The sequence below is a fragment of the Opisthorchis viverrini genome (genome assembly GCF_000715545.1).
Source record: "Opisthorchis viverrini unplaced genomic scaffold opera_v5_64, whole genome shotgun sequence".
NCBI lineage: Eukaryota > Metazoa > Platyhelminthes > Trematoda > Opisthorchiida > Opisthorchiidae > Opisthorchis > Opisthorchis viverrini.
The window spans coordinates 671,384-682,761 of NW_008751720.1; the positions used below are offsets into that span (position 1 = coordinate 671,384).

The 11,378-nt window shown below is 42.8% G+C and overlaps 2 protein-coding genes across 2 annotated transcripts in view; one reads left to right on the forward strand and one right to left on the reverse strand.

Moving 5' to 3' along the window:
* The window catches only part of T265_04085 (hypothetical protein), a gene marked incomplete at both ends in the record, with an annotated part of 60,537 nt that overhangs the window by 46,515 nt on the left and 2,644 nt on the right, over positions 1-11,378 (reverse strand). The gene's annotated exons all lie outside the window — the stretch shown is intronic.
* T265_04084 (hypothetical protein) overlaps positions 3,290-11,378 on the forward strand; it is a gene marked incomplete at both ends in the record, with an annotated part of 8,852 nt that continues 763 nt past the window's right edge. The window contains one exon of the mRNA XM_009168730.1: positions 3,290-3,344. Coding sequence (XP_009166994.1) covers positions 3,290-3,344 — 55 coding nt within the window. The remainder of the gene's footprint in view (positions 3,345-11,378) is intronic.

Below are 11,378 nucleotides of genomic sequence, written 5' to 3' on the forward strand. Positions count from 1 at the left end.
CGCAGTCCCCGGGTTTCCGTCAACTTTATGTTCTACTAAAAAAAATTGCACGAAAATAGCGAATATACACTCATTTGTAAACTATCTGAAACCAGCTGAATCTATCGTTTTTGATGTTCTCAGGCAACTGAGAACAGCTGGGTTCAGCTGGGTTCCAGGTGAGTCTCTCGAAAAACCAAATTAGTTTGCAAATGAGTGTATATTAGCTGTATTATGTCTCCCCCTTAACTGCATTTTCACACGCTTGGAAATGAGATTACTCACGGACCCCAAGGAATACCGGGGTTTGGAACACTAAATTCTTGGCTGTGCTTCAAATTGTGTTTGAATCACCGCTATCGCTGATAGCCAGTGGTTCTCTTCAGATGACAGAGCTGTGTTTCCCCAAATGTTGGATGTTTGCCCACAAGTTTTAGATTCATAACTCAAGACGTGATCGCGAGTTCCTGACACGGCCACAGAGGTGTGCTACCAGGTTTGCCAAATGTCAATGCAACGTGAATTACAAAACCATGAAGTCGTTTGAGCGGAGTTCTCTTGTCCCTTTATCCAACCACAAATGTCAGTCACCACGGCCTAGGCAGCTGCGCCCAAATTATCACTCCAGTAAGTCAACTTGAGGATCGAAACACGGTTTTTATTACAAGTTGACGTTATTGTGCATTTTTTCCTACCCACTTTGATTCCTTATCACTATGTCCAAGAAGTTGGACTTTTTGTTCTTCAAACTTCTACTGTAAACGAACGTCTTTTTTCGCAACTTATTTGTACTGTGGTTCCACCCTTTGGGTTGCATAACTAATCTATACAGATTTACCCATTGTCTAATGTGCCATTGTGATTCCTCGTGATTGTTTATCAACCATTCCTCCCAGTCTGTCTCTATCTTCGTTCTCTTTCCCATTCAACACAATCGGCTTTTTGTTGGCCTGCTCCACAAAGAAGTGGGAGCAGGTAGTGCATCCAAACAATTTCATTTATCGCGCGCTAATTTCTAGAATTCCTATCCACCTCTGTGATCTGATCACCCACGGTTGACTTTGTGATATAATCTTGTTTTTTTCCGCTTCGATCGGTGTAATTTGACATGGGACACTACCAAACTCTGGACAAAGAGAAACAAACCAAGATCCACCTTGTATTGTCTCGTTTTGAATGAGGCAAAAAAGTCTGCCATACTCACCAGGGGCAAAAATTTGTTTATGGCTATGCTTTACTGAATGTCTCGTCTCACAGATTGCTGAATTATGACTATAAAAAACTTCTAAGATATTGTAGATACCGTTAAGATGGAGTTTACTACATTGGTGACCGTTGGATGATAGGCTGTTTGTTCTGTTCTGAACTCAGACTGAGCTCCATCCGTTTATAACGAATAACGTTGCTGACATCCGTGAGGTATCATCCGACTCTCTCACCAAAATAAGTGATACCTTAAAAATTACCAAGAGCAATAATCCTAACATCGTGCCTTAAAAATCGATATCGCTAAATCTAATTCTCACAAGGGGAATCCCTAAAAAGAGAACGAATGCTGTCACGTTTCTATGATCAACTTCATCTCGAGAAAACACTGCGATTCACACCCGTACAGATGTGGTTAGTAGGCTGGCGGTGCTGTGGTGAACAGTGAAAGTCCTCAATCAAGGAGACTTCCAACCGCTCCAGCTGCACCCACCAGGTGAGTCCCAGCCTGAACAAAAACCTGGCAAACTGCTTTTTATCCACTATCTTAGAAAGATGTCACACCCCACATAAAATACCAGACTGCTAACACAAAACCCATCTTGTCAACAGGCAAAACTTGGTTTTTGTGGGATCTAAATCCGAACTGTAGATGGTTTAATCCGTGGTCTTGTTATCAAAAACGACCGTAGTCATGTGAGTAGGTGGTGCCTATCCCCACATCGTTCTGCTGAGAGACGGCGAGACGGCTCAAGTAGTTAGAACCGGAAGATCCGTGGTTCGAAACCGACCTCTGCCTCTTGAATTCCCCTGTCTAGGCTTGGGCAACCTGGCAGTATCCCAGCCCTCGTGCTTCTTTCCGGTAGCATGTCACCTATGCACCGGAAGGGTGCTACAGCTGGACGATCGTCCGGCTGAATGATCATTGAATAAAGCTCCTTCCTGAATCATATGGGAAGCAGGTCATTCAACGTCCTATTCTATGGGTCCATTGTCTCCTTCCATTATGAAATGTCAAACAGAGTTGACTCATCCGCACCAAACTTACAAAGAGCCTCCACTGGAACCTCGGCGACTTGTAATACTTGAGTATAGTAATCGATTAAATCCACACACAGATTACAGCGTTCCGTTTGACGTGATGGGCGATTCAATTAAATCCGCTTTAAACACAGCCATCGGAGGAAAATCTCCCACCTTATTATACCACAGTGTGGTGCAAATTACGTCACCCACTGTCACTCAGCCAAATGAAACTGTCGACCCTTGAAGCTTCTCCAGTTTTCTCGGCGGAACACGTTAAAAACTCCCTGTGAACAATATTTCCCCTCAATCTCACACTCCTCCCATAGCAAGTAGTAGGTAGCGTCGAAAAAAACGGTAGACAGTCGTCCTGTGTATGTGAAGACCGGAGTTGGATAACGCTCAAGCTCAGCCAGAACATTGCTGATTCGCGTTTCAAGCTTGTGATTGCTAATCTCATGGACCGGGTGTGCATTGTTTATTGGGCAACGTTTTACTTGGAAGCTGATCGATGCCTCATAAGTGAACATCATTCGCGTTGGCTCTATGCGTGGTAGCCACCAACAAGCTGTCTTCTCTTCTTTGAAGGAAATAATTTTACGGAAACTCTCATAGGCTACTCCTTAATGGTCTAAGAACCTTTCGGAATAACTTTTGAGAAACAAGCAACCCACTGAGAGTTGTTCAAACTGAAAAGGTTGAAGAATGCGTTCTCTATCGAGGCATACAAACAGACCTGACGGACAGAAGTGAACAGACAAACTGTCGATTTTATGTTCGGCCATTATCTCATGCACCACCAAGTTCTGCTCGGCTTAGCGAGTGAAAATCCACGGGGGCGGGGGCTTGCGCAACTAATTATGACGGTTGGATGAACTGAATGTAGCATTCTACTGTCACATGAGAGAGCAGGAAACAACTAACCGCCGGAATGGTGCAAATCTCACATTCGGAGGCGCTTGATCTGGTTTATGTAGTGGGTGTGGCCTTCGATCCAAGTACTGAAACGTGCTTCGCTCATCTCCTTCCTGTGGTGCCATTGTTGAGAGCACGAGCCAGCTGGATGTACAGGTTTTAGCAGATGGTTTCATCATACATCTTGCACAGCCTCAGTATTGCGTTTTTGGGAAATATAAGTGAGTCTCTTTTTTATATTAACTCCATCAAGATTGATTTTGGAACATACAACGCACAACACAATGATGGAACCATCCGGATATGTCTTGACAGTTGCCGTGTTGAAACTGACTACTGATTGGGTGTAGTCAAGATATCTTACGTCAGCAACTCTTATTTAGGATGGATGCTAACTGACAATGCGAAGGATATACTGATGACGTCTTGAACATGGTTCCAACTGAAGGGTAGGGGGATCTTTGTGTAAAGAATGTCGTAAATGTGAGTTACGGTCAATCATACAAGTGGCATCGAATTTTCACTTCACTGGAAAACACGATGAAATTCACCAAACCCGATAAGAACCAAACCATTCACGATTATTTCAACTAGCCCGAGATATTCAGGCGTCAGAGCGACAAATTCCATAACGGCCTTGCTGAACGACAGTTCACAGAGGGCAAGGAAAGTGAATGCCGTTTTGTTGTCGAGATGTAATCCCTGAGTTCCAGTCGAGTAAAACGCACGTTTATACTGCTCATTTTTGCTGAGTATCCATCCACATTTGTAATATTACTGACCCAAATTTCCGAAGGCTGTAGATCTTAAAAAACATTTCTTTGCATGTAAGTTTAATTAATCCGTTTGTAAGCCCGTTGCGGTAGGTCCAAGGTAAACAAACATTTAAACTACAAGATGAGCGTTTGAACCACATGGGTAGGGAATTATAGAGGACAAAATAAGAATGACACGTTCTTAAGGGGGTCAATGACTTATATACGAAACCAACCTAGGAGAAGATCAGCCTCACCTTTTCTTAAGTGTATTGATGAGTGTATTCAGAAAAACGTATTCCCTAACTGNCAGAAAAACATATTCCCTAACTGAATGGATAGACTTGTTATCAAACGAGTTGCGAGTTGTTGATAGTTTGAGATCTTGGAGCTTTTCAATGGAAATTTCGTCCTGTGGGTGAAGTCACTCTATCCCGGAAAGCCAAGAATAACCGTAATGCTGTCTCATACCTACTGAAGGTCGTCAGCATTATACACCTCACGAATCTTTGGAGAGATTTGAACTCACTATCTCTCGGTCTAACGCTTAATAAGTAGGCCAGAAACGGCTTATCAGTAGTATGAGTAACTCGCAGTTAGATAGAATAGAGAGCCACTCATCCTTCAGTCGTTGAATTCACATCAGGTGATTAGTTGTTGAGTAGCTCCTCGATTGATTGCTTGTCAGATGGAAGAAGCCCTCGTTGTGTGACTTGTTCTTCCTTTGTTAACAGAACAAGGAGATACAAACATAAGACCTGCAGGACATATATGATTACCTTTATAAATACATCGCGGATACGATAGCAGCCAACATCTGAACTCGGTGTTGCTATATCAGTACATTGTGTAATCGACGGAATTAGGAAAATATCACTCTAAATTGGACCAGAGGTTTGGAATTTTCACAACACAGACTCGGTTGGTTTAGAATACACGACTACCGGGGCACAAGGCACCCTATCGCCATGGGTATGGAATCATACAAGATAAAACAAGAATGGCACATCCTTAAGGTAGACTTAAGGTGACTTATGTACGAAACCAACCTAGGAGGAGACCAGCCTCACCTTTCCTTAGGTGTATTGATGACTGTATTCAGAAAAACGTATTCCCTAACTGAATGGATAGACTTGTTATCAAACGAGTTGCGAGTTGTTGATAGTTTGAGATCTTGGAGCTTTTCAATGGAAATTTCGTCCTGTGGGTGAAGTCACTCTATCCCGGAAAGCCAAGAATAACCGTAATGCTGTCTCATACCTACTGAAGGTCGTCAGCATTATACACCTCACGAATCTTTGGAGAGATTTGAACTCACTATCTCTCGGTCTAACGCTTAATAAGTAGGCCAGAAACGGCTTATCAGTAGTATGAGTAACTCGCAGTTAGATAGAATAGAGAGCCACTCATCCTTCAGTCGTTGAATTCACATCAGGTGATTAGTTGTTGAGTAGCTCCTCGATTGATTGCTTGTCAGACGGAAGAAGCCCTCGTTGTGTGACTTGTTCTTCCTTTGTTAACAGAACAAGGAGATACAAACATAAGACCTGCAGGACATATATGATTACCTTTATAAATACATCGCGGATACGATAGCAGCCAACATCTGAACTCGGTGTTGCTATATCAGTACATTGTGTAATCGACGGAATTAAGAAAATATCACTCTAAATTGGACCAGAGGTTTGGAATTTTCACAACACATACTCGGTTGGTTTAGAATACAAGACTACCGGGACACAAGGCACCGTATCTCCTACGATACTTTCACCAAAGAAAACTATGGCTGAATAACCATATAGCAATAGTGAACTACGTGCAGTTCTATGCCTGGCAATGCAATATAGTTTTACATCCTAACTGCCTAATCAGCGTAGACTGTCATCTGGAGAAAATCTCTTCCGTGACTCGGTATGCACGCTGTATGCAGTTGTGAGCAATGGGTTCTCGCCAAACACGAACTGCGTCAAACAGACTAGCCTGTTTCTCTTCAGTTGCTTGATGGGAATATCTTCAAAACCTTCAGATTATGCAGAAAACCTCATTGTACACTGTGAACGAACACTCGGAGTTGAGCCGTTGCAAAGGTTTTACGGAGGGTTGCCAGAATACAACATTTCTGGAGTCTGGTCAAATTTTACGTGGTCTTGAAACGTATTCAGACTTATAAACTCCATTGTTTGAATCGGCTTCTCTATTTGCTCCTTTAAAATCATTCATTCTCGAGTGAACCTCCTCCTTAAAAGTACCCTCTGCGCAGACGATGTCAATAACGTAAACGTGACGACTTTCAAAGGTGTTACACTGGCGATACTGTTCCGAGTTGGCGTAATAGAGCTTTCTGTGTGAAAAAGACACCAAAATCAGCTTTAGTGTTACGCATTAGTACTGATCAAGCAAAAAGACAAGCATTATTCATTAAACTCCCAAATGAATGTTCTTGTAATGTTTCAGAGATTCTTTTGCTTTGATCATGCTGATAACAAAAGTGATCATTTTTTTTGAAATGTTTTCACACAGGGTGCAAATCTTGGACGATTTGTGAGGAATACATTCCCCACTTTTATCGGTTATCAGTAGTCACTCATTGAAGCAGCCTACTTCCAAATCCAAGCAGTGATGGTGGAGGGGCAGTGGTCCTTTCACCCATTCAGGTGCAAGTCTATCAACTCCGCTGAGATTCTTATTTGTTCGCCAACAATGGTGAAACAGCCATCCAGAATAGAATGACTCGGCTTTACCAGAAGAATACTTAGATTTTCAATTGCTTCAATCCTGATAAAATAGTTTTGTTGCTGGTTGTGAACAGTTGTGGGATTAAGTCGTAAAATAAAGTCATGTGATTTGTTTACTTAGATGACCGGGTAATACATACCTAGCCAATCACTGTTCTGCGAAAGCTGAGTCAACCTCCGACAGGACAACGCAACTCGCCATCAGGTTAAAAACTCAGGCGTTTTTAATACCCAGGGATACGTTATTAGACCGACTTACTATATCACCTTGGGTAGACAGTCGTCGTAATTCCTTCATAAAACCCGCAGTCTGAAGAATAAACTCGCTCAGGGCCGTTCTGTTACTGCTTAGGCTAATTGGCAAACCGGGTGTGAGGAAGCAAATCGACCAATAGGGTTTCAGAAAGCGGAACAGAGACCTATTGATCTGCAGGGTGGATGAGATTGGTTGACGTGCCACAACTTTTTATCGGGACGTTAGGTTCTCTCATGATTAAGATCAGGTGAATGTTGTCTTTTTGTTATGTTCCCTTCCACTCGATCGCGTCAAACGGTATGACGAACAACAGAAGGTAGGATGATCGGTTTTGATTGGTGGCAGTCTACAAAATTTACATAAACGATATCCGACAACCTGGGCAATGTGAAAACACAGTACGGTCGTTTGCGGTGGGCGTTGTCCTCGAGCGACTCAATCAATGAAATGAATTGGAAATGAGGTCAGCAGAACTAGTGTAACGTGGCTAATTTCCTCGTGCTGTCAAAATGGCGTACTCACAGACTCGTTGGTCAATTGCTGGCCGGATTTTTATCCCCATCAAGGAGAGCAAAACGTAATGAAGCATTCCGGGACGTTTAAAGCTGCCGGTTGTCACGGACCACAAACAAGTGTCACTTATCGACACACGTGCAAGTCACTCCAACAGCTACACTATTCAGAACACGTTGTTCACATAATGGTCAAAGTTCGGAATCTGGCTAACCCGAGCCTCCAACCCATGAACAGCTTAATTCCAGAAGATCACCCGCTGACAGTTCTATGAAGCGATGTCATATATCTGTGAACGATATCATAATGCTGGTAGTCAAGCTGTATTTCAGCCCAAGGCGACGTTAGCCAAGGTTGGACTGTCTGGCGTGCAAACTCGTTTGATATGTACAAGTTCAACTTTTTGTCTGTGAAATAAACTCAGATACGAACTTCACTCATCTTCAGATAGCAAAAAAATAAAAAGTGGATTTGGTGAATTACGGAAGATTCTGTTGAGTCCCACTCGAACATTTCATTTATGATATTCCCCAGCTGAAAGTGTAAAGCAAAGTCTGACGTTTCGTTTGGTGTTATATTCGATATATCTCCGTATATTACTCTTAAGGTCGCTGAAAAACCCTCGACAGCCCATGGCCGGTTCGCTCTTCTTGGGGCTGATCAGGTTGGCGTAGTCCCTGAGTTTTTGTCAACTTCAATTGCACAAACCTCGCGCAATACACTCATTTGCACACCAGTTTAGTTTTTGCGGGAGACTCAGATGAATCCCACCTAATCAGGCACTGATGATGTCTTACCCATTTGGTGACCAAACGATTGCGGTCCAGTTGCCGTGCTCGGCAAACCGCTCAGCAGCCAGCTGATCGACCGCCACTGAATCTCTCGTTTATGATATTATTCAACTGAATCTGCTTCACGAAGACCTTCTCATGTTTCGACATGATGTTCAAGATACCCCAATGCAATCTTCTTGGACTAGATCACCATCCAGAAGGTTTCTGAAATCTCCTCGATAGCCGATTGGCCCTTCTTGAGTTTTTTCAGGTGGGCGTATTCCTGCGACAACTGATGGTTCCATCGTCATCGATTCATGGTTTCGGAACTGCATCGGAAGTTTGATGGAAAAAATGTCGGATTCCAAGAAAATCGACCCCACGGAGAGTTCGTATGCATATAACGGACGCATATAAAGCAGTCACGTGACAGTTGGTTTGGCTGTTTCACACTGCTACTTCATGAGCCAAGAAAGCCGGAGCATAGTCAGGTGGTCGACAGTCTGAAATTGTCAACCAAAGTGCCATGTGATGCACTCCTGGATGCCGTAATGACTACCCCCCATGAGGACAACAGTCCTTGTGTAGGTAAGGTTTCTGGGGTCCTTCGACATATTTCTCGAACCTGAGTACTGCTTCCGGTGTTAAAATTGACCGGCTTCTGGGTCGAAGAAACTATTCCCCCAATCTTTGTAGTCGGTAATAATTTTCCGAAACATGTACTTCCCTTCCAATTAGGATCTGTTCTCCTAAATGGGTTGTCCTGTGTTTGTCCGGCAGAACGTTCTGCTTAGTTGCGCGGCTTAACGCTAGAAGTCTAGAAGGAATCAAGAAAGACCTGGTACTATTGGTCATGCTTCTCCAAAGCTAAGAATAATTGTTTTAGCAGTCAGAGAATGTGGAAAGTGTTTGGTATGCCAACTGATCTCCGGGCCGAGATGTTCGAGAGGCCCGCTCTCACTACTATAATGAGCACAACTTAACCGCTTTTGCAAGGATCAAATTCGGTTGCTTGTGTACCTTACCATAAATCAGGATATTTAAAATGGAACTACAGTCCAGTCTAGTTTTTCCAGTTAACACCTCAAAGTATGGAAAGTTCCATTGTTCGAAAAGTACACATTTATGAGGCTCGCAATCAAGCTGAGTGGCTCAGATACCTAAACGGCTACGTCATGAGAAATACAACGGTCCGGACTCTAGAAATATGGAGAAAAATTGCTCAGATCAGCCGAAAAGGTGTCATGGGAAATCACTCAACCGATGGAATTATATCGGTCGTCATCAATTCAGAGATCTCAACATTGTCAACAAAGCTCCGGGAGTACGATCTCACATTAAGTGTGCCGAATTATGCGCATTCCAGAATCTCTCCAGTGAACACAGGTCGGATTACTGTAAGCCAAAGGCCTCCCCAAGCCTTATAATACCCGGCAATTTTCAACTTCCTTATAGAAACTTACTGTTAACAAATCAGAGTCGACAAGTAGCTACTAACTTTTATCGAGTAGGTAGTGTATTCAAGACGAACACACGCGTGCGAAATTCCCAAACCCCATCAACCCAACCTGGCTTGATTCAGTCTGGAAAGCTGAATGTGAATTTAATAGAAATACATAGACGCTAGCTACATGTCAATGCTTCCATTGGTGAGCCACTTTCGACTACGATGAGTGCGTCGATTGACCAATATACGAACACTGATCTACCGGATAATTCAGTTTTATTGCTTCCGAACAGATCGGGTTCTTTATGTGATGATCAATCTGCGGTTGGCTGATCAACTGGGGATTCTATTTCAAATAGGAGGAGAATAACGAATGAAGGAATAAGAAATAAAATAAATGAGAAGGAAGGGAGGAAAGCGAAGACCAGTACAAAATGTAAAAAATAACGAAAAGGTTTCCCGTAAAGGGAGATGCGTGGGACTTAGTAGTTATTCAGTCGTCAAGTGAAGCTGGGGATCTGGTTGACCTCCACAACACGTGCTCATCCACCAGAAAGGACCGCTTTGATCAAGTCCTACGGGTGGTTCGTAGTGCAGTAACAGCTACATATGCCGCAGGGGAATTTAAGGACATCTAATCTTTTGTCAAGGGAAGATTAACCGGACCATGTAATAGACGAAAAAATTCATTTTACTGTTGCTCCAATCAGCGAATGTTCGTGAGAAATCGGCATGGTCTCCGAGCACCATCCGAATCATTCGTTCATTAAGAGAGGCACGTTGCAAAGGAGCTCAAGTGCACACAGAAACCCTCGAAATAAACGAATGTGACATATTTGCTGCTTAACTTGGTAATTAGTTAGTAATCACATGAAACTTGCCACTTTGAAAACTTTCACCGAAGGTTGCTTATCGAATAAAAAGTAACACCTGTAACTATATGGTGTGGCTGGAATAAGAATGCGATCAGCAAATGACCCGACCACATAAACTGTGCGTGGTTTTCAATTTCTTGAGATGCACGAATGACTGGGAGTCTGCAAGTTGTTACTGCACAATTATACGTGTAGAGTGTAGTTGTGGATCCTAAAAAACTAAAGGCGTTTTGTTTCTGTGGACTATTTCGGTAGGTATCATGGCACCCCAGGCTATTTCCAACAAGCCGAAGACTGAGACCACTTTCTATACTACTCATGCAGTTTGTGAGTATGTGAGTTTACCACCACGTCCGATTCGACCTTGCCTGAAGTTTAGTCAAGCAGCAGTCGAACTACCTCCTAGATTTAATTGGTTGTTACGTTTGTTCTTGCTTTTAAAACCCATTTGGTTCATCTTAAATGTTTATATCTATTTCAAGGGCCTATATTTGAATTTGCAGTGAGTCGATTGTAAACCTACTGGGACTTCAAACCGGATACTTTCCCAGATTTGGGCTAATGGTTAGTTGTTTACTGCCATCGGATCTATTCGATTCAGATGTCAGGATCAACAGTAAAACAAACTGGACAACTGGAGGTCATGTGGAAGTCGATTAATCAGATTTCGACTTAAAGAATTCGCTTATAAAACCGAGTACTCAAGCAACCAGCCATAATCAAAGACCTCCCTCCCCTCAGTCCATAAAACGTACGTAAACAATAGTGAAACTTCAGTCACCACCCAGAAAATGACATAATGCCACCCAACTAAGCACTGATGACTAGACAAACAGAACATGAGCTTCAAAACCTTTCTTCTGCATATAAAGTATGCTGCTTTATTTCGTATGAGCGAGAC